The sequence below is a fragment of the Amblyomma mixtum genome, chromosome 1, assembly GCF_055824585.1.
Source record: "Amblyomma mixtum isolate Tamu chromosome 1, ASM5582458v1, whole genome shotgun sequence".
NCBI classification, from domain to species: domain Eukaryota; kingdom Metazoa; phylum Arthropoda; class Arachnida; order Ixodida; family Ixodidae; genus Amblyomma; species Amblyomma mixtum.
The window spans coordinates 186,971,120-186,993,481 of record NC_143012.1 but is presented as its reverse complement, the minus strand read 5'-3'; the positions used below and the strand labels follow the sequence as shown (position 1 = coordinate 186,993,481).

At 46.5% G+C, this 22,362-nt stretch overlaps 2 protein-coding genes and 1 pseudogene across 2 annotated transcripts in view; all 3 read right to left on the bottom strand.

Annotated features, from left to right (window-relative positions):
- Positions 1-22,362, bottom strand: part of LOC149370244 (uncharacterized) — a 125,044-nt gene that overhangs the window by 69,520 nt on the left and 33,162 nt on the right. Inside the window, exon 5 of the mRNA XM_089577405.1 lies at positions 13,010-13,969. Coding sequence (XP_089433531.1) covers positions 13,010-13,969 — 960 coding nt within the window. The remainder of the gene's footprint in view (positions 1-13,009; positions 13,970-22,362) is intronic.
- LOC149370247 (transcription initiation factor TFIID subunit 3-like) lies at positions 3,280-4,342 on the bottom strand. The gene is made up of 3 exons (XM_089560910.1): positions 4,241-4,342; positions 4,054-4,161; positions 3,280-3,701 (listed from the first exon to the last, which is right to left on the bottom strand). The coding sequence occupies exons 1-3, from the start codon at positions 4,261-4,263 to the stop codon at positions 3,629-3,631; spliced, it is 204 nt and encodes a 67-aa protein (XP_089417036.1). The 5' UTR covers positions 4,264-4,342; the 3' UTR covers positions 3,280-3,628.
- LOC149370246 (uncharacterized) lies at positions 4,854-6,359 on the bottom strand (annotated as a pseudogene).

The following is a 22,362-nucleotide window of genomic DNA, read 5'->3' as shown; positions in this document are numbered from 1 at the left end:
TGTGTACTTCTGGTTCGTAGGCTGTGTTGTGGCCGTCTTTGTACCAAATATTCTCGAACAAACCGCCTACTCTGCTGTCCACCTATGTTTTAGAAGGTAGACAATAACGTCAGGGAATATAGAAATGCTTGCAAAAAGTTAATTAGTGTCTGCCGTGTAGTAGGGTATGTGTATTGTACTTTGCGCAACGACGTTCAGCACGCGAGGTTCGCAAAAACATGTTGACTCCACTCGTAATTTCGTTCCCTCGCCGCTTTCGCACCTTTTCACTGTTTACAAGTTACAATAAGGAGACTGAGAATGACCACACTTGCGAATTTTTCAGGTGATGCCACCCGTCGGCAACACCTGCTGTGTGCCGTGGTGCCGAATCAGGATCACCTTGAGCAGGAGGCCAGGAACCATCTTCTTCTGCATCCCACGGCTTTGTTTGTTGCACAAAATAAAAGTTCTCATTTCACACAACACCTGGTGTCTTTTGTGGAGTGCTATTGTTTGGCAAAGGCTGTGATGCAGCTGCGTTCACGGCTTGTCAAAAGCACTCCAAATCTATTTAATTATGCGCCGCCAATGGCGCAGCGGGGCGCGGCGTATGCGAACATTCAAACCGCGCGCCCCTGAAACCGGAACCGGAAGTCGCCCCAGGCAGCGAGGCGCAGCGCATGCAGACATTCAAACTGCGCGCGCCTGAAACCGAAACCGGACGTTATGAGACTCCAGCCGCTTGGTGCGCTGCAGTCAAATGGGCCGCTGGGCCCTATGGGAGTGTCCTGCGGCGGCGGCTATGCGTATCGAGTTGTTGTATACGCACGACGTCGTGTTCGCCGACCGGAAGTTTGTACACGCACGACGTGGGTCGCTTGCGCCGTCTAGCGACGAAAATTGGCGTTCGCTCTCGCCGCGCGTATTTGCGCGCTGCGTGTCCCCCCCGTATTCGCGTGCTGCGTGTTTTTTTTTTTTTTAGAGCGCAGCTCTTTGGCGTCCGTTCCTGGGTTTCGCGTCGTCGTCGGCCTCGTAACCAGCTCCGCCCCCCATGTCACGCTTTTCAATTGGTCGAAATGCTCGTGACGTCACAGTGCGCGAATTTCAAATGGGGCCAATTGTACTTTGGCTAGTAACCATGCAACCAATCAAAGGGATCGTATAGTGATGCTGCAACTAAGTTGGACTGAGTTTAGTTAATTGCTTAATTAATCAATTAGCCTAATTAATATAGAGGAGAATGAAGAGGTCAGAAGAAAAGAAAAGAAAGACGCGCGCCGCAGCGACAACAGCGTCCGCGGAAGGACGCTGCTGAAAAAAACAGATAAGTACGAAGCCGCGTTCCCTCCACCACCACGCACTTCCCCACTCAGTAAGACGTTGCTCGTTTCATATACGTTGTGTCGAACATCCTAGACAGTTCCAACAATTGACAGGTTAATGACAACACAATGGATAGAAATACAATAATATAAATATGAAATAGCCTAATTAACCTTTCTAGTTAGACCGCATAAATCAATAAAACCGAGAACGAAATTGGTCGAGTTGGGGAATCGAACCAGGGTCTCCGGAGTGCGATACGAGCACGCTAGCCACTCCGTAATGCCAGCTGAATGGTTTAGAATGAATAAAGGCGCGTCTAGCTAATACCGCGTCTTCTTCACTCCCATCTTCCCCCTTTCCCTTACGGCGAGGTGCAGGTGTCCACCCAGATATGCGAGAGAGATACATTTCCTTTCCTCAAAAAATAAATTTACCGTCCAGCAAGGCGTACAGCCGAATTGGCGATGGCGTTCTGTGGACTCCCTGGCAGCGTTGCAAGACGCTGTCGCGTTCCACTCTTACAGGCGAAGCTTAACATGTTAACCACACATCAGTAACACATGCAGACAGCCAATGGACGCGTCATTCGCTGGCAGCACTTCATTCATCATTCACAACCACATTCTTAACGTACGCTCCCTTGCCGCACATGCCAAGGACGTACACCACGATCACATTCTGCGCCATTCCTCTGTACTTTGCTTTGCTGAAACCTGGATGGATCCCGAAGAGCCTCTCGAAATCATAGATTTCTTATACTGCTGTGGTGCTCGCAGAGACCACAACAGAGCGGCGGGAGTCGCTATCTACTTGCACACAGGTCTCTCTGCAATACCAGTCGAAATGTTTGGCACGTCACATGAAGTTGGCGAACTGTGCGCCGCAAAGTTGCCCAACGGCTTGCTGGTAGTAGCTGCCTACTTCGCTCCTACCGCACTCACGAAAGACGTTGTGCACTTCCTGCAACTCGCATTAACCGTCCATCGATCCACACCGATGTTAGTAGTGGGGGACTTTAATGTTGACATAAAGACAAACAGCAATTTCCTAACACTTATGCGGGAGAACATCCCGTTCCTCTCGCTCGTAACGCGTCCCACGGCTGTGACAACCTCGCGAGGCACTTGTATAGATCTCGTCTTTGAGAATCAAGCATTGGTGTACCAATTCGAACATATATCACTCTATTTCTCCGACCACGAAGCTTCCTTCATGACTGTCAAGAACTGTTAGTGGAGTCTTTGTTAAAGGAATACGTGTGAAAAATAAAAAAAAAATTCTGTGATAGCGCATACATGTGTTGCTCGATTTCTTTGCCTCAATCTATCGAAAAGGTGAAACAGCTTATTTGCTGCGCTCAAATTTCGCATTAGGAAGTAACGTAATCGTCGGTAATTTTTTTTCTCCCCCATTCATTCTCGACGGCCTCTGACACCAGATCGCCAATGGCTTAGCGTGGACGACATTCATTTCAGCGTTGCTGTGATGGAGATCTGCTTAGGGGAGAAGTATGACAGCTTTGCGAAGTTCGCGAAACAAGCGCTCAGAGATTTTCCGAGTCGGAACGAATACACTGTTCGTGACTAAATACAGCGTTGTGAACGAGCACTTTTTCGGCTTGCCTGTGTGACGCGAGTCTTAGGTTCGGAAATTTCTAACTTGAGTGGTTTTCACGAGTGCAAGACGTCAGTTATACCGTTGTTTGAACCATTCCCCTTCCCTCACCGCCGCCTCCAGTCTTTCGCTCCCTTCGAGGCGCGCCCGTAATGGCACACCGCTTGCCTCTTCTATAGATACCGCGCAGCATTCGGCAGCGCTTTTTGACAAGCGAGTGCCGGCTGGCCGGCCCCCGTGCTGCTGACCTTCGTGCACATTTTGCTTTTCTAGGCAAGTGGTTTTCCCACTCACCACTTTCGTTATAGTTCGCCGCGTGCGGAAGACACCGCCTTATCACATGCACGAGTTCCGGCATTCAAAATGAGGTTATATGTGCCTGGATATGCAGATTACAAAGGGCAGCTTCCCATATGATACAGAAAACCTCACTTGAGCTATGAGTGCAACAGGTGTACAAAAATAGTGAGCAAAAACTGACCTCTCAGTCTCACTGATGCAGTCGCTACTCGCGCCTATCCCAGTTGTTACTGAATGTTAAAAAGAAATCTGACAAGCTGCTCGAGAACACCACTTACAAGACACTTAAAAGCTTGCATCAGTCCAGGATTATTACAGTTAGTAGACCATTATGTGTGTTTGTAAACATTCAGGAGATTCAGGACATTTCATTGTATTTATTGCACTCAGACACCAAAAACAAGTATTAGTTGTGTCCACTGCAGTGCGCACAGTACCAAAGCTTCTTCGTGGTCTCCTTATTCACAGCAGCACAAGTCCTGCAAGGTGAGCAAAACCGCAAATAAGCCAAATAAGTATGACAGACGAATAACAAAAATTGTGGTAGCATGCTGTTTGCAGCCTTGTCAACGTGGTCACTGAAAAGCTCTTGTAATGCTCATTTAAATCCTTCTCTTAAAGAGTGTTTGAAATTGGACACTCTTCCATCATCGTACAATATTTGCAGGTACCAATTGATGCTCTTGCTATAAACAAAACCTGCATTACAATAAGCGGGCAGCTTTGCTGGCAGCACCAAGTAATACCCACTGAGTTAATTTTTAACTGGCAAAAACAAAACATTTGACCACAGCAGCAGCAAAACTGGCACACTAATACACATTCACTCACCAGTGAAACCATTCCAAGCATTGGTCACAGCAGATCATCTTAAGTTGTCCGTCGTCTTTTTCTTCGCAGAGACTGCAAATCCACAGTTTATTTTCTTCTTCACAGCAACTGTAAAAGAAGGAAGACATTGAAATCTCCAGCCAAGTGTTGGAGATTGTGACTTTTAAAAAGTCCCAATATTGCACACCTGAGGATGTCAAGGCAGTCCATACATCAGGCGTGAAGTATTTTTTAAGCTTGGGAAGGGAAACTCTGTAATCCAGGAAGGCACTAAGCAAGGCTTCTGGGCGAACATCACTTTCCTCTAGCAGGTTCATTCCGTCAATCACGCTCTGACACAAGCTCTTGTCAGCAATTCTAGACAGCAGCACTGTTAAAAGAATGCAGGACAAGGTTGGGAAAACATCAAACACCATGAAGTGGTTTTTATCTTACTTTTTTGCTTGGGCCTTTTCTGCTAGGTGCTTGAAGGGAACAGGCTCATCCTCATTTCCCCTTTTTCTTTTTACACTACTCTGTTCTGCTGCACCCTTTTCGAGGGCCGCCCTGGTGTTCTGACATCAGGAAGTTTGATGGTGTAACCACTGTTTGAAGAAGCACACTTGTGGTGTCCACTGTTCGCTGCCGCATTTTGTGATGTGGATGCCATGCTGATGTTGCAGACATGTTCATGATCAATGCTGTCCAAGTTGTCATTGCTCGTTGTGACTTTTTCTGATGTGGATGCCATGCTGTTGTCGCAAGCATGTTCTGTAGCATCATCAATGATTTCTTCAATTCTCTCCAGGTCATCGCTTTTTCTACTGATGGCAGGACAAATACCAGGTGTCAACATCTGCCGTGATTTGGTGCTCTTGAAAATTTGTCCCTGTGACATCCTCCCCTCTCAGCCATGAGGTATTTAACAATTCTAGAAAACCAAGGCGTCTAGCAAACACATCTGACTGGCATTCAGCCAAGGTGTCGGCAAGAGCTTTTAGTGTCCTCACTGAATATGTGTATTTCTGGTTTTGATTCATCTTTTCACATGAAGCACCAGGAATAGAAAGTATCCTCAATTCTTTGGAGCTGCTGACTTCATTGCTGATAAGTTCGGAGTGGCACTGAAACAGTCTGTTTGGTAGGACTTGAACCACCGCTTGTGTACAGCTTTTTCCAGGAGTGGTTTCAGATTGTACTTTGTACACACCACTAGAAAATGACGACAAAGTAGCTTCATTCAAGAGTATGTTGTGCAAGTACATGACTGGGTCTCAAATGAAACTTCATGCAAGACGTCAGTGCATTTAGATGACACTGCATATGTTTGTGCAGAGACCATCTTTATTTCTGGAATTTCCTCTCGTGGCTCTGCCAGCTCCATATTTATTAACTTGCAGGCATATGGCGTTAACACTTTTTCGCACTGTTTTTCCACCTCTTCGGAGACATGGTGGGAGCAAAACTTGCATGTCTTGAGGAGTACAGTTTTGTGGTGTGCCTCTCGTGTCATGCTACTTGTCATCTTGAGGAGTCCTCGCAATGCTTCATGCAGTTTTGCTGACGAAGATAAGATATTTATTATTTTAGCATTGTGGGATTCTACACGGCTCGTTGTGTTGTTCCCACAGGTGAACTCCAGGTCACACAAGTGCCGGACCCACACCTCAGGAATGTTGCCCCAGTTTTTTTTCAAACTAGCTTATTGCCTCGGTGCTTGCATACCACTCGAATTCCACTTTAGTCTCATCATATTTTTGCGGCGTAGGTGAATGCAGCATTTCATTTGAATTGTTCAAAAGGCAATCTCGTTCATCAGCTGACCTGGCGAGCTGCCCAACTCCACTTCTAAAGGCTTCAGCCACATGAAATTGACATAGCTGTGTTGCTGGTGAGCTTGGAAATGTTCTTACAGCAGTGATTTCTGTAAAGTCCTTGTCAACTACCATGACTTTCATGTTCACTGCTGCAGGATTCTCCTCAACAAATACCTCCAGGAGCCGCGTCACTACAACGCTCAGAGCAAACAAAAGCATGGGCAACAACGTGGCTACAGCCAGATCCATCTTGCACAATAAGCACAGAAAGGGGCATTTTGTTTGTTCTGTATGTGGCATCAAGGACGAGCACTTCTGGGAAGGAGTCAGAGGCATGTTTCATGTGCGGTGTGTGGAAAAATAGTATTTGTAGCTCCTTGTTGTCACCGGTAATAGGAAGCACGTGTGCTCCATGCACACTTTCACAGCGTTTCACTTCTTCTATCAGCTGGCTTGCTTCATCTTGTCCTTTGCGTGCACGTTTCATATTATGGATATCCATTGCAATCACTGCTTTTCCTGCATATATATAAGAAATAAAAGCAAAGATCTCACCCTCAGATAATGTAAAATCCTTGATCACTAGGCAAAGGGAAGGTCATTTACCAGTTTCTTCCTTCAGCTTCTCCACAATCAGGCTAGGAGGCACATTCAGTTCCACAAATGGTTTTGCAATTGCTGACTACATCTTTTTAGACTTCGCCACGGCACTTGACAGGATTTGTCATCGGCTTTTACTGCTAAAACTGCGCATGATTGGGCTCGATACTAATGTACTAGTGTGCCTAGAGGGTTTTTTAACCGGCCGTCAACAATTTGTAACTGCCAATAGCATCACTTCGTGTCGACATCCCGTTCTTTCCGGCGTCCCGCAAGGAACCGTTCTCAGGCCTTTGCTTTTCTTAATCTTCATTAACGATCTACCTAACTGCGTTACCTCATCCATTCACTTATTTGCAGATGACCGTGTTCTTTAACGCGAAATAATAACCGATGACGACGTACAGGCAATTCAAACTGATATTAACCCATTAGCGCCCAGCGTGCTTTTAAAAGTACAGTTAAATTTTTTATGATTTCACCACCAAATACTGGAATTTTTTTTTAAAGTAGGGCATGCTTTTGTCAACAGGGGATTGGCCAACCACCCTTAACTAATTTGGCGCACTTCCTCTGCTCAGTATGTCAGCTTTCCGTGGTGAAACTTCAGGATATTTGTTTTCCACGAACTGCACCGGTAGTCGCTTGCTTATAATTTTCTCGCGGCCGCATTTATGTACATATTACGCTAATTTCAAGTATAGAGCAGCACTAAAGACTAAGCAAACAATGGATGCTTTGAATGTCCCGCACCTTTGGCGTTTTTTTTTCTCTGTGATGATTTATATACTGCTGTACTTTCTATAGTACAGCCTTTGTCAAAAGTTTAGAGCCCAGGGGGTTTGCTTCTAAGCACTATTGTGGCGCTCCTGCAGCACTTGTGGAAATCCTACGCATCGGAGGGAGCAGGACCAAAAATCTTCTTACCTTCAGGAGATTTGGGACGATGAGGACGCATTACGAGCAAAGCAATGCAGCCCAGAAGCAAACCCCCTGGGCTCTAAACTTTTGACAAAGGCTGTACACTGGGTCTTCCTGTGTGCACAACGGCGTCTATTTATTCCAGTTCATAGATCCTATGGTTCCTTCCAATTTTTCGGAAAAAATCACTTTGTCTGTTCAGCAAGACCTCGGAGGCTGCTGTACTTGCCGCGAGCGGTCTTGAGTATGACGATGGTATGAATTTAATTGGTTGTAATAAAGTTTGGTTATAATAACTGGAGGTTCTGCAGAGCAGACAGTTACTGTTATGCCTTTCACACCGTCTGCGGAAACTATTTGAGTTCAGAAATGGAACTTTTGGAAGCGCGTGTTGTCCTGTCGTCACCTGAGGTGATTTCAACGCTTAGTGACCATTTCATCTTTTTTTGGTAATTTTTTTATCTCTCAAGACATTCTTGTCACGCTCCAGTGGGAGGAGTTTAGGTCTAGAGGAACCGTTCGCCAAAACGAGTTTAGGAAGTGTCCATTCGGGCAAAAAAAAAGCGATGGAATAGAAGCAGCCATGATACATCGATTTTTGCTTCAGTAGTATAGGTTACATGCTTTTATTGAAGTCTACGATCAACAGTATAGTGACTATGGCTTGCAGCTATAACAGCAGTGAGCCTACGTTTTTTGTAGAGTGGTCGTTGCCTATAGCACACGAAAAACAGATTTTTTTTAAAGCCAAAACTCCTTTCCTTTTTCAACTGTGGTATGGCAGGTGTTGACCTTCGCATCAAGCGATCTACTGCCAGTATATCAGCATCAGGGACAAAAAGTGATAGTGGTTGTTGACACCAAAGCTCAATTTTGCAATTGTGAAAGCCTGAACAATCTTCCAAAATGCTAGAGACGAGCCTGCTGACTATTTTTTCTTTGGTAAGAACGTTACTCATTATTATCTACACCTTGACATGGAGTAACCAGCGGTTCGCAGACACTCTGGCTCAATCGTATCTGAAGCTTCTTTGAAAAGGAGAAAGCTTTCCGTGCAAAGTAGGATAACTGCGGTGCCAGTATAGCCAGAAAATATTCATGAGGGCCTGCAAGAAGTGTTATATCACCCTGCGTAAAAATCGCAGACATAATAACAAAATTCACGCCACCAATAGGAATGCAGTGAAGTAGCCATATGGGCTATGGGGAAGACCCAGTGTACTATAAAAAGTACACCTGTGTAACCTCTGGAAGGAATAAAGCAATCGTGACGAAATTTCAACAATCTCTTTTTTATTTATATGAGAGTGTTATGTGCTAAAAATGAATAAAAACCCTCTGTTAGATTTTTCTTGGTCCCTAATGGGTTAACAATATTTCCTCCTGGTGCAAGACATGACAAATGATGCTTAACGTAAAGAAATGTAAATTCATGCACATATCTCGAACAACTTGCGACTTACCTAGGCACCACCTCGACAATATTGCTCTTGAATCTGTCACGACATATAAGTATCTGGGCATTCATATCACTTCTAACCTCAGCTGGAAAACTCATGTCGAATTGAATTCACCATCAGCAAAGCTAATCGCATGCTAGGATACTTAAAACGCAACTTTCATGCATCCCCTGCTGACACTAAGCTTCTTTCCTATAAAACACTTTTCCATTCACAACTCAAGTATGGATCGTCAATTTGGGACCCAGGTGTTAAAGTCTTGATTAACCAGATCGAAATGATTAAAAACAATGCAGCTCGCTTCACCTTCTCTAACTATGATCGCACATCCAGCATATCTACAATGAAATCTAACCTAAACCTCTTATCACTGCATCCCGAGTAACCTCACACGGCTATCTTTGTTTCATAAGATCTTTTACCACGATATCCTGCATGATGAATTGCTGATTCCACCTTCATATGTGTCATCACATTTAGACCACATCCACAAAAGTTGGCACATTTATAAGCAATACTAAAACATTTTCCGATTCATTCCTTCCCTGCACATCACTAGACTGGAATCGCCCTCCCTCCTCTGTTGCAAGAATCACCCAACCTTCATTATTTCAGTCGGCCATACGCAATATATAGTTTCTAGCAAGTTTTGTACTGTATAACGAATCACATTCCCAGCTTCTTTCATTTGTATTTTTGCCGCTCTATGTGTACTCTGACATGTGACATTACAAATAGAATCTATCTATTAGGTTGTAATCATTCATCCTGCTGTATGCCCGCACACCTGATACTGTTACACTTATATTGTAGACATTCACGTTATTTGTTACTTGTATTGTGAAATTTTTTCTGTGTTTAACGATATTGTTCTATTAACCCACTCCCCTCTAATTTTCCCACCCTGAGGGTATCAATAAATAAAAATAAATAAACACACACACACCATTGGATCACGACGGCGTTCAGGTGTTGCCAGTTTATCAACTCTATGCTATAGGCATTATATCTATGCTGTCCATAGCAATGTTTTTAAATAAACTTTGGTCCATAGCACAAGCCATAGAAGCACGAGCACACAATCGCGATTCCGAAGCTGCAGCAGCGGAAGTTCTGGTTATGCCACCGTAAAACACAACAAAAACAAAACGACTGCACACTTGCATACGTTCAAGCATATAGTTTAATCTACAAACTGAAATGCATTGTTAATAAAATGGTGTACTCCATTAAAATTTGCGCACAGCAATCAACTCTTCACATCGGCTACGCTTGTAGCACCACCTTCATGCCGGCTGACAGGGCGCACCAGCTGGCAGAATTCGATCGAAGTGTCATTAGTTTCATCGAGAAGGAAGGTGCGTCAGTATCACACTACGGCACGGCCACAAAACCAGCGTCAGTGGTTAGGGCGCTCAGCTACTGAGCCGGAGTTCTCGGGTTCCAACCCGACCGCGGCGGCCACGTTTCAATGGAGGCGAAATGCAAAAGGCGCCCTTGTGCTGTGCGACCTCAGGTGATCGAAATTATTCCAGAGCCCTCCACAACGGCAGCGCTTTCTTCCTTTCTTCTCTCACTTCCTCCCTTCTTCATCCCTTCCCGTACGACACGGTTCAGGTGTCCACTGAGATGTGAGACAGACACTGCAACATTTTACTCGCCGTGGTGGCTCAGTGATTAAGGTGCTCGTCTACCGAGCCAGAGTACTGGCGGTCGCCATGCCGGCTAGAACAACGTGATGAGCTGAAGCAGTACAAAGTGCAAGAGGCCACTGCGAACAAAAGCCCCAAAAAGAATGACGCATCCATTTCCTGAGCCTGTTTCTCTGTGTGAGTCAGTCATGATCTGAGCCGCCCAGCACGAGTGTAACCACCCAGTTGAAAATGCTGATGCACTGCGCCTTTAGCACTGGAGCTGTGAGGTGAAGGCACTGTTCGGAGAGTACTTGACTCTGTTTCCTGCCACCTGAAACCTGTTTACCCGAATGAATGCAGACTGCATGCTGAAGAGGACACTACAAGCTCAGGGCGACCTCCTCGTGGTATTTTAAGCCTGATGAAGAGTGCCACGTACTACATCTGGACAGTGTGACTACAAACCTTGACACCTTTGTCAGTCCGCTAAAAAGGCTGCAAGAGAAACTTACGGAATACTCAGTTCGCAGTTTGAAAATCAGCTGGTATCAACCCGACCCCCACTCATGACAGGTAGCTCTGACCTAAGCCACATATCCTCACACTGTTAGACCTCAGCAAAGCCCCCCTTGTTAAGTATGAAATAAATATATTTCTCAGGTCTGGAAGTTCCTTTACAAAAACTGTCTAGGCATAGGGCCATCAGTTTTTTTCTCTATGCTCTGAGCCATGGGTCTCTATGCATTCAGTAACCTGCAGTTTCTAATGACATATATTTCATTAAATAGGTAGATACTTGTCATAAAATTTAAATCAAGATAACAAATAATCTCACTATGGACCATGAGAAACTTTGGGGAGTTTTTTGGCCTGGGGGTGGGAAGTTGATTTAGACAAAGCAACGAACTTGTAAGGCCGCCCAGTGCAGCCCTATAGCTCAATATTCCTCGAAAGGTAACTGTATGGGAACACAGTGAGCACTCTGCAATATCCAGTGCCACTTAAGCTGCAGAACTGATGCGTCTTTTCAACTAAATATGCCGTAAAAGTTGTTCAATGAAATGTATGCACGATCTTACGAGAAGGACACATCGAAATTATGGGGTGTACCATATGCCATTGCAGTTCAAGCGATGAGGTGTGTAATAAAGAATATTGGATTCATTTCAGCAGACTGAAGTTGTCTGATGAGTTTTAAAATGATGTGCTGACTGGAGGAGTTCCCGTACTTGGTCTGTCTCAAGAATGCACCTCTTCCGACCAAAAATCTAACCTGTAACCTGGTTTGTGTGGCAGGACAGCTTCACTGCTGCATCATCACAGAAGCTCATTCACATGTGTTGAAGATTCCACTTGATGACATCAATGAAGCAAACATGGCAAATGAACACATGACAGTAAAGGGAAACGTAAAGAGAAAAAATATCACGGTCAGCTCTGACCTTGATATCTATGTAGCAGACAGTTTAACAAGGAATTAAGCTGCTGACACCATCGTGGAGTAATATGTCACTTCCAGACTCGTATGTAATGCATTACAAGTAATTGATTACTTGAAATAAATTACAATTTCTACAAATTTTTTAATGCATTTATTAGTTTTTCTAGGGTGAAAGGTCTCGGTAATCCAATTATCTTTTTAGTAATCCGTGAATAGTAATTTGTTAGATTTTTTTTTCTCCAAAAACAAGTTGTGACCAGTGGTGTAACTTCAAGAACCAGAACTCGGTGGCAATGATGTTGTACGGATCTCCCATGCTAGAAGTACAATGATCGAGCTATGGAGAAGCTGCGTGCAAGAGGATTTCAGCACATGCAAGTCCGAGCGGCCTGCATTTTATTAGCCCCACGTTGCGCGCTTCCCATTTCACCATGGCACCACAGTGGAATGTCAAGTTTAGCAAGCTTGGGCTTTGTACCCTTCGAGCATAAACAACAGCAAAGCACGACGCCCTGTGTAACTTCAGGTGGTTTGCAAGTGAGAGGGAGAATAGGCTTTTATTGTATAAAAGGAGGCCGAACCAGATAGTGAGTGGGTGAGTGTTTGTATGTTGCAGCAACACACTTCCCCAATTAGTATATCGAGATTCTCTTCAGTGTCATTACTGATATGTCCAAAAGGAAATGGGGAAAAAATTGTCGACAAAAACTTCGAAAAGCTACTGCAGGGGAAATTACCAACGCATGTTCTGCAAGCACACCAGCCATTCTCGTCCACGTATATTCGTGCTATGCTAATAAAAGATGAATATAAAATAACATAACAGTAATCGAGTACACTTTTATTTTTCAGTTACTTTTCGTGGGCTTTAATTGACCATTGAAGTCAGTCATATTTCAGATGAAGAATATAATATGTAATTGTTATTCTTATCGGTTAATTTTCTGTAGCGTTACAAGGCTGGTTATTGCATTACACTAGCGCTCACCAGAAAGCTTAAAGTAGTGGATCATTTTACATGGTGCTACTTTGCTGCATAGAAATGATATTTAGTAATACTGGTCCGCAATAATGCATTATCGGGAGCAAAAGGAGCTCACTCACCAAATCAAGCTTTGGCAAGTCCGCTGGCTTTGAAGGAGGGTACACATATCCATTCGTGGTGGCGAAGTTCGGAAGACGGTCTCGCCTGATGCTCTGCAAGCAAGTGCAACACACCTTGAATCCCGACACATCAGTCCGAAATGCATCGGCGACGACGTTGGCAAGAGCCTCTGGCAAAGGCTTCAAGTCGGTCTTACGCCAAAGCCGATCGCACACTGAGCACGAGTACCCGAACAGATTCTTAGCGAAACGACGCTCAGATAAGTTTGTCACACACACGTGCTGCCTCAACCGCTCCTCGGCTCGTAGGTCCGCGTCGGCCCGTCGTTTCAGTCGTTTCGCTTCAGCTTCTCTTGCCCGCAACTCCGAATCCCTTTCCCGCCGCTGCCTTCGAGCTTCGGCCTCCCTAGCTCGCAACCCCGGATCCCGCTCTCGTCGTTGACGCTTGGCTTCAGCTTCACGGGCTCGCAAACTAGCATCACGCTGGCGCTGGCGACGCATAGCCGCCGCTTTACGCGCGCGAACTTTTTCGACACGCTGGCGCTCGAGTTCGGCCCGTTTCGCTTTCAGTTGTCCCTTTTCAATCTCGCGCTGCTTGTCTTCCCTGGCTCGCTGCTGTGCGGTCTCCTCACGCTTTCGCCGCTTCTCCTCGCGCCTACGTCGCTTGGCCGCAGCTTCCTTTGCTTTGAAGTTCAGATCCATGAGGCGCCGCTGCTGCATCGCTCTCACCTCCCGCGCCCGCAGCTCGGGATCTTCCCGTCGCTTGAGACGCATGGCTTCGGCACGCCGAGCCTTGGTCTGCGCCTTCTCTTCCTCCGTCTTACGCGGCCTTCCTCGTGGTCGAGCACCCGTCGACGTAGACGGCACATCAGCGTTCAGGGATGAAATTATTATTGTATCAACAAACTCTGTGGAAGAAAGCTCCGCACCAGCTGGAGACGTTACCGGCTCCATCACACGTTAGGAGAAAGCAAGCGCCCGCTCTTTACACCATCCACATGGTGCGCAATGCAAAACTTTCGACTCCGCCAGCTCCGCTTCCGTAAGGTAAATGCTAGTTCACTTTACTCAAGGAAGATGTAGGGATGCATTTCCTCCACGGCAACACGCCACAGCCCTGGTACAACACTGCACGCGCGGCGTCCAGCCGAACGTGCGACCACACGACCACAACCCCACAGCCACCAGCACCACAACCCCACAACACCGCTGGCTCCGCCCACAAAGAGGTGTTCCCCGGTGGCGGCCGCGCGAACTAGTAGCGCTGCTGTCCCTAGCCGCAGCTGACGCGCGTCGTCTGCTTCTCGCATGGTTCTCGGCTTCTTTTTGTATTTTATGGCCTCTCCTTGCCGACCTCCTTTGCACCGTGGTGCAATAGCGGGTGTCCCAACGATGACTCGTAGGGCCGTCATTTCTTCGGGCCGCCGAAAGACCCCGTCGAGTTATAACTGACAAACTGACTTCGAAACGCGGAGTTTGTGATCTTGGTTGTGAAGGCCCGCTAAAGCACTATGTAGGCCAAGGGTTTTTGTTTTGTCTCCTCCTGTGACAAGACACGCACGCAACCTTGAACGGCCGGCCGCGACCGTCCGCTCCCCAAGCAATTTGCGCGCCCGCGCGCAGAGAACACTTCGCATGCGCATTTTCGTAAATAGTGGGCTTCTTCGATTAACAGCGCTCGGGCAGCCCGCTGGCGACCCGCAAGTTCGTCTCTGACAGGAAAACGCATCATGGTCACGTGGGCTGGCGGCCACCGGAACCAGCCGGTCGGCAATCACGGCGGCAAGCAAGTCGCGGATCACGGAGGGCAGATGCTCTCTCTAGCTTCGCGTTCTGCGTCTCATTGCTACGCACGCGTACGGTAGAAATAGGCTGCTTGGTATCGAAAACAACGACTTGCAGTTATGAGGGCTGCGTGCCGCAGACTGCAGAACATGCAGCTGATCAAGCTCGCAAATCGGCAACGACAACGCGAGCGTGTGCCTTCGGTGCACTGTGTAAGCTTCAAGAAATCCTCAAAAGCATGCGATGAGCAATCGCAATCTAACGTGTTTCAGTCGACACCACATAGGACGGAAAAACTCCTCGTGCGTTGTTTATAAAACGTACGACAAGCCGTACTCTCGGATTATTGCGTGTTTGCTTACTACGCACTACGCAGTAAGTATATATGACTGGTATGACCGCCGACGATCGACCCTGGTGGACCCTGGTGGACTCTGCTGTGGTCGTTGCGATTTCTACGCTCGTAACCTGCTTCCTGTAAGCTGTAAGCAGAAAGGAATCGGGATACGTTCGTTCAACTGTAGTCTGTCGGCCGCCGGCTTTTGCTGCGGGCAAGGAACGCATAATCTCGGCAAAATTTGCGCATATCAGCTGTTGAACGCCCACCTAGAACAAGCGGGTGCGCTGCATAAATTTAGCTGCGTATCGTTTCTGTAATAATACAGCTTTATAGCAGAGAACTGGCACTGAAATGAAAGGCGCTACAATAAAGCCGATAAAGCCCTGCGTGTCGGCGCCTCACGTTCCGCGTGTGTTTGCATGACGATCAGCGCTAGAGCTCATTTTTATCTATTTTTTTTTTAAAATGAGCCAAACGCGAGGAGGTGCGTGCCTGCGGTACTTCTCAGATATTTTGAGCATATGTAGCAGAAGGCCCGACCATGAAGCTGTACAACACTTGGCCGTGACGACAGAATCAGCACTTGGTCGGCGCGACAGTTCTGTGTGGCCACATATATATGCCCGCAGAGATGTCTCGAGCAATGTGCTCGTGAGGGCTTTTAATAAAGGACATGTTTCAGTCAAGCGTTTTTCAAAGCATATCCACTTTTGCACTGCGCCAAACGCAATGAAGACCATACGCTCCCGTACCGCGCTCAACCAACACTTCGTAAAACACGGTCAGCACATGCATATATGCGCGCGTCTGAACGCGTACTCGGAACTGGAATCCGGCTGCTCTCGTGAAAGGCCTCGAACACCATCGCAATATCCGCCGGGCGCACGAAATTAACAGCCGAAATATTTTGTGAATCAGAAGTATGCGATCGTAATATGAAGCGAGCAATTGTGCTTTCGAGGTGGTGAGACGATCGAAATGTGATCGCGCATACGCACGCAAAACGTATCAATAAACAGCGAGAACTACCGCAAAAGGTGCCATTGCAGGCGACACAGTCGATATGCACCGTGGCCTAGTCAAAACCAGTCAAAACAAGCGCCTGCATCGCGCAAAACATCGCATGAAGAACCGCGGTCCTTCTAGTCCTTATAAAAATGGCCGCGCGAGCTTCCCGCGACCATACACCTCTCTGTCGTCTGCTAGCTGCCCGAGAGCTGCCAGCACAAAATCGTCCTGGCGAGTCTGGCCGCCGGCTGGCAGCCCGAAACCGCCCAGCCAGAGAAAAACGAACGCGTTCCGGGCAGCCACCGGAAGTGGGCGGAGCAACCCGAGAAAATCGAGCGCGCTCGGGCAGCCCGCAAGCAACCCGCGGGCTGCCAGAAGCGGATAATCGAAGAAGCTTCTGGCAGCCCGCGGGTTGCTTGCGGGCTGCCCGAGCGCGCTCGATTTTCTCGGGTTGCTCCGCCCACCATAGAGTTTCTTACTACTACCTAGAGGGAAAGCTGGCGGCGCTGCACTTCAGCCAACATGGACGCTCAAAGCATCATGGGGCGGTGAGCTACTTGTTGCGGCACAGTCGTAGTTTTTCGGGAACACAGAGTGGCAGTACTAAGGCGTTTCATTCCGAAAACGTAGTTCGTGTGTGCGCAGACGACTTTCGCGCGAACGCAGTGTGCAAAAGCCATAGTAGTGAAGACGCGACGACACACGACGCCGATAAAAGGTTTTACTCTTCCGAAATGCCATTAAAAAACCTCTTAAAGTATCTAAACAACAACATTTTTTTTGAAAACATATTTACTTTTAAAGGTGCGCCTGTTAATTACGAAATATTAGTTTTTTTAGTGTTCATCACTTGGCCAATAGGAAAGCTAGTCATGTCTTATTTTAGGCAAACTTTGCACTTAAATGATTTTCTGCTCGTTTGTTGCAATCATTAGACAAGATATTGAATGTTAGGACGTTTGGAGCTATCAAACAGCTTTATTTTTTTATTATTTTTTGGCCAAAAGTTACAGTTCCGCAACAAGTAGCTCACCGCCCCATGATGCTTTGAGCGCCCATGGTGGCTGAGGTGGTCACGTGGGGTCTCCATGCAAACTCCCATAGACGGCTTGCCAGCTTTCCCTCTAGGTAATAGTAAGAAACTCTATGCCGCCCACTTCCGGTGGCTGCCCGGAACGCGTTCGTTTTTCTCTGGCTGGGCGGTTTCGGGCTGCCAGCCGGCGGCCAGACTCGCCAGGACGATTTTGTGCTGGCAGCTCTCGGGCAGCTAGCAGACGACAGAGAGGTGTATGGTCGCGGGAAGCTCGCGCGGCCATTTTTATAAGGACTAGAAGGACCGCGGTTCTTCATGCGATGTTTTGCGCGATGCAGGCGCTTGTTTTGACTGGTTTTGACTAGGCCACGGTGCATATCGACTGTGTCGCCTGCAATGGCACCTTTTGCGGTAGTTCTCGCTGTTTATTGATACGTTTTGCGTGCGTATGCGCGATCACATTTCGATCGTCTCACCACCTCGAAAGCACAATTGCTCGCTTCATATTACGATCGCATACTTCTGATTCACAAAATATTTCGGCTGTTAATTTCGTGCGCCCGGCGGATATTGCGATGGTGTTCGAGGCCTTTCACGAGAGCAGCCGGATTCCAGTTCCGAGTACGCGTTCAGACGCGCGCATATGCATGTGCTGACCGTGTTTTACGAAGTGTTGGTTGAGCGCGGTACGGGAGCGTATGGTCTTCATTGCGTTTGGCGCAGTGCAAAAGTGGATATGCTTTGAAAAACGCTTGACTGAAACATGTCCTTTATTAAAAGCCCTCACGAGCACATTGCTCGAGACATCTCTGCGGGCATATATATGTGGCCACACAGAACTGTCGCGCCGACCAAGTGCTGATTCTGTCGTCACGGCCAAGTGTTGTACAGCTTCATGGTCGGGCCTTCTGCTACATATGCTCAAAATATCTGAGAAGTACCGCAGGCACGCACCTCCTCGCGTTTGGCTCATTTTAAAAAAAAATAGATAAAAATGAGCTCTAGCGCTGATCGTCATGCAAACACACGCGGAACGTGAGGCGCCGACACGCAGGGCTTTATCGGCTTTATTGTAGCGCCTTTCATTTCAGTGCCAGTTCTCTGCTATAAAGCTGTATTATTACAGAAACGATACGCAGCTAAATTTATGCAGCGCACCCGCTTGTTCTAGGTGGGCGTTCAACAGCTGATATGCGCAAATTTTGCCGAGATTATGCGTTCCTTGCCCGCAGCAAAAGCCGGCGGCCGACAGACTACAGTTGAACGAACGTATCCCGATTCCTTTCTGCTTACAGCTTACAGGAAGCAGGTTACGAGCGTAGAAATCGCAACGACCACAGCAGAGTCCACCAGGGTCCACCAGGGTCGATCGTCGGCGGTCATACCAGTCATATATACTTACTGCGTAGTGCGTAGTAAGCAAACACGCAATAATCCGAGAGTACGGCTTGTCGTACGTTTTATAAACAACGCACGAGGAGTTTTTCCGTCCTATGTGGTGTCGACTGAAACACGTTAGATTGCGATTGCTCATCGCATGCTTTTGAGGATTTCTTGAAGCTTACACAGTGCACCGAAGGCACACGCTCGCGTTGTCGTTGCCGATTTGCGAGCTTGATCAGCTGCATGTTCTGCAGTCTGCGGCACGCAGCCCTCATAACTGCAAGTCGTTGTTTTCGATACCAAGCAGCCTATTTCTACCGTACGCGTGCGTAGCAATGAGACGCAGAACGCGAAGCTAGAGAGAGCATCTGCCCTCCGTGATCCGCGACTTGCTTGCCGCCGTGATTGCCGACCGGCTGGTTCCGGTGGCCGCCAGCCCACGTGACCATGATGCGTTTTCCTGTCAGAGACGAACTTGCGGGTCGCCAGCGGGCTGCCCGAGCGCTGTTAATCGAAGAAGCCCAGCATTGCCGCCCTCTTCCTATCCTTTTCCCATATTGCTCCCCTCTTTCTTTCCCCTTCTCACCCCCTCGCTCTGTCGTTTCACTCACGCTAGCCGCAGCTGCTGCGGCTAGCAACATCTTTTTACTTCCGTTTTTATTTTATTATATACCACTAATAACAATAAGGAAGTACTTCTGATGAGAGGCTGGTACCAGGCACTCTCCCGAGGTTGTTTCCTTCATTGCCAACACACATCGGAAAGAAAGCCTACAATGGATCATGCTGCCCTCTGTGTGTGGCAACAGCAGTGCTGGAAGCATAGAGTTATAACCAACTGGAAGAGAACCTGGAAGAGAACCTGCAGGATTCCGAGACCTTATCAGTGGTACAGTACCTTGGGCACTGTATCAGTGGTCCGAACCAGACAGCGGCGCTGCACAAATGGCTTTTAATCTTGATCATCAGGAGACCGCAGCATTACGGACGACGCAGTGTAAATTTGAGTACTTTCGCGATGAGGAAACAGACGAAAGAAAAAGGTTATTTCACACTTGCCATCTAATGCAGGGGAACTTACTTGTTGAGAAAACCACTGTGATTGATGAGCAGCTGTCATGCACACTCATAACGTGATTTTGAGCAGAAAATCACGTTATGACTGTTGGTGACTTAAAAGCTCTTCTGAAGATGGCTCCCTCACACAATTTCAATGAAATGAAATTGTGTGAGGGAGCCATTACTCAAAGTTCAAATTCGACAAGCAAGTGAATCAGAAAAAAACAAAACATCTTCGACAACTAAAGACTCAATGCGTGAGTAAAGCCATATGCTGTTGTAGCAGCTAACAAGGAAAAGAAGAATTGTCGAAGCTAAAAGATAACCTCGAAAGAGCCAAGAAATGCATCTAGAACGGCAACTAGAGAGCCTTCCATGTATGGATTGTCTTGCTTATGCGAATGAAATTAGAAGCTGTACACTTTCAGGGGAACCTAATGACTAGGAGGTCTGCCATCATTTGTGCAATCATGAAATTGTACTTGCCCAACATATATATGTACTTGCAATGTTTATATCTAAATAAGGATATAATAAATTATTAGATTCTGCTGCATAATCAAATATTTACCAGGGAGGAAGCAGCATTGTCATTTGCATTGCTGTTGATTCTTGCAATTTTTTGTCCACGCTGATGTTCTCGAACTTTGTTGCTGTATTTCATGCGTGTATATGCCACTAGTGTTGTTCATAATACTGCACTTTTGCTTGTTTTTTTGTTATATTGATCAATTCTTTCAGTTCACACAATTAACTCCTCTTGAAGTAATGCCCTTTCAACGCTTACACCTTCAATATTGTGCATCTAACAATGTAGTCCACTGCTAGTTTGCTATTACATTAATTTCCCCTACAAACAGCAAAAGTATAGTTTATTTTTTTTGTCAGGAAGGGGGAGGTGCCAGGTGGCATTTTACAAGGGAATAGCAGAAAAGAAATAACAGTTTTCTGAGATTACATGCAATATTTTTTTTTTCAAGCAACTAGTGCTTGCTCAGTCATTTCTTTTTGACTGCCGCGGTGGCTCAGAGGCTATGATGCTCGGCTGCTGACCTGAAATATGCAGGTCTGATCCCGGCTGCGGTGGCCCAATTCCGATGGAGGCAAACTTCTAGAGGTCCATGTACTGTGCGATGTTAGTGCACGTCGAAGAACTCCACATGGTCGAAATTTCCAGAGCCCTTCACTACGGCATCCCTCATAGCCTGAGTAGCTTTGGGATGTTAAACCCACAAACTAAACTAGTCATTTCCTTTTCCTGTGTGCTAGTCTCTTCCTGCCAATTTCTTTTTCAGTCAATTCATTTAACTCCACCCACATGACGCTCACAAAACACAGCAGTAAACTTTTTTACAATGCCAAAAGAGGTATACATTCTACGCTAGGCATCGAAAGTAGGACACTAAGAATGAATGAATGAATGAGCTGCTTATTTAGAAAGGGAGGCTTAATAAGACAAGCACTTCTGATAGGAAAACTACTGAGGTGGTTTGCTTGTATTCTGTTTTCATTCTCCCATTTCACGCGAGTAGCCAGACCTCAAGCACTCAGTGAATACACTGCTCAAGCTAACCGGGTTTCTGCATGCAATGCAGGCAACCAGCACAGCACCGCAGCAAACATGACATTCACTGCGTTCCTTTCCAACGTTAGAGTGCACCCATTGCACTGGAGTACGCGCTACAAAACACAAGCCATTGAGCAAAGCAAGAAACGGCGCTGCAGAGTAAGTCGACGGCATTGTCACAGAACTGTTTCACGATATGAAGAAAGTAATTTCGCATCACACAAACGCGTTATCCAAGATAATGCGCACCTTCGAAGCAAAAGCTGCGTAATGTAATTATTATTTTACTGTAGCCATCCAATGGCAGCTCGCAAGAACATGTGCTGGCCATTTCAAGCTTGTGTGCTATGTGTAGTAGATGACGTGCCTGGCAGGGAGCAAGACAGGGAGAAACATCCACCATGGCCTCCCATTTCCTTTTGAGTCAGCTCACCACTTTGTTAGTCAGCAAGGTGATATTGACAACCCTTACGGCAGTGAAATCTGCCACAGACAAAAGAATAGATTTAAGATACTCCATACACATTGTTTTGCATTTGTAGCAAAACTGTAGCCTTATGTATGTGCATGTCTAACAGAAACCATTCTTTTGAGAGGCTTCCATTGCTGAACAAAATTGTGCAAAATAAATAGCACGGCAAGACCACATGTGATGCAGCACATTTGCAATTCTTTCTTTCAAACCTGCACTGTGGTGGTGCCGTTGCACAATATTCACCCTGGTACACTTTCCTTGGGCACGATACATCTTACATCATGGGCTGGCCAGGCAGATGGATGCACAAAAAGTGGTTGGCATAAGTGCAAGAGTGACGCGCACCCATTTTTTTTCCTTAGTTCATTTATTCCACTTGAGCAGCCAATGCAAGCAACAGATTGTAGCAAGTTTTAATGCATTTTATTAACAGTGCATTTCAGTTTATACAATAAACAATATGCTTCAACAAAGAACATGTATGTAGTCGTTTTGTCCTGCTTGTGTTTTATTTTTAGAGACGTAATCAAAACTTCCGCTGCTGCAGCTTCAGACTGACGAAATCGCGCCACACAGCCAGCAGCAATGAAATCCAACTATAGTCGGATATAACTTAAGTCTGCAGTGAAGCTCCGCCCACATTCAGAACCACCACACAGAATTCCTCAACAAAAAGTAGTCAGTTGTTAAAACTTTTCTTGCC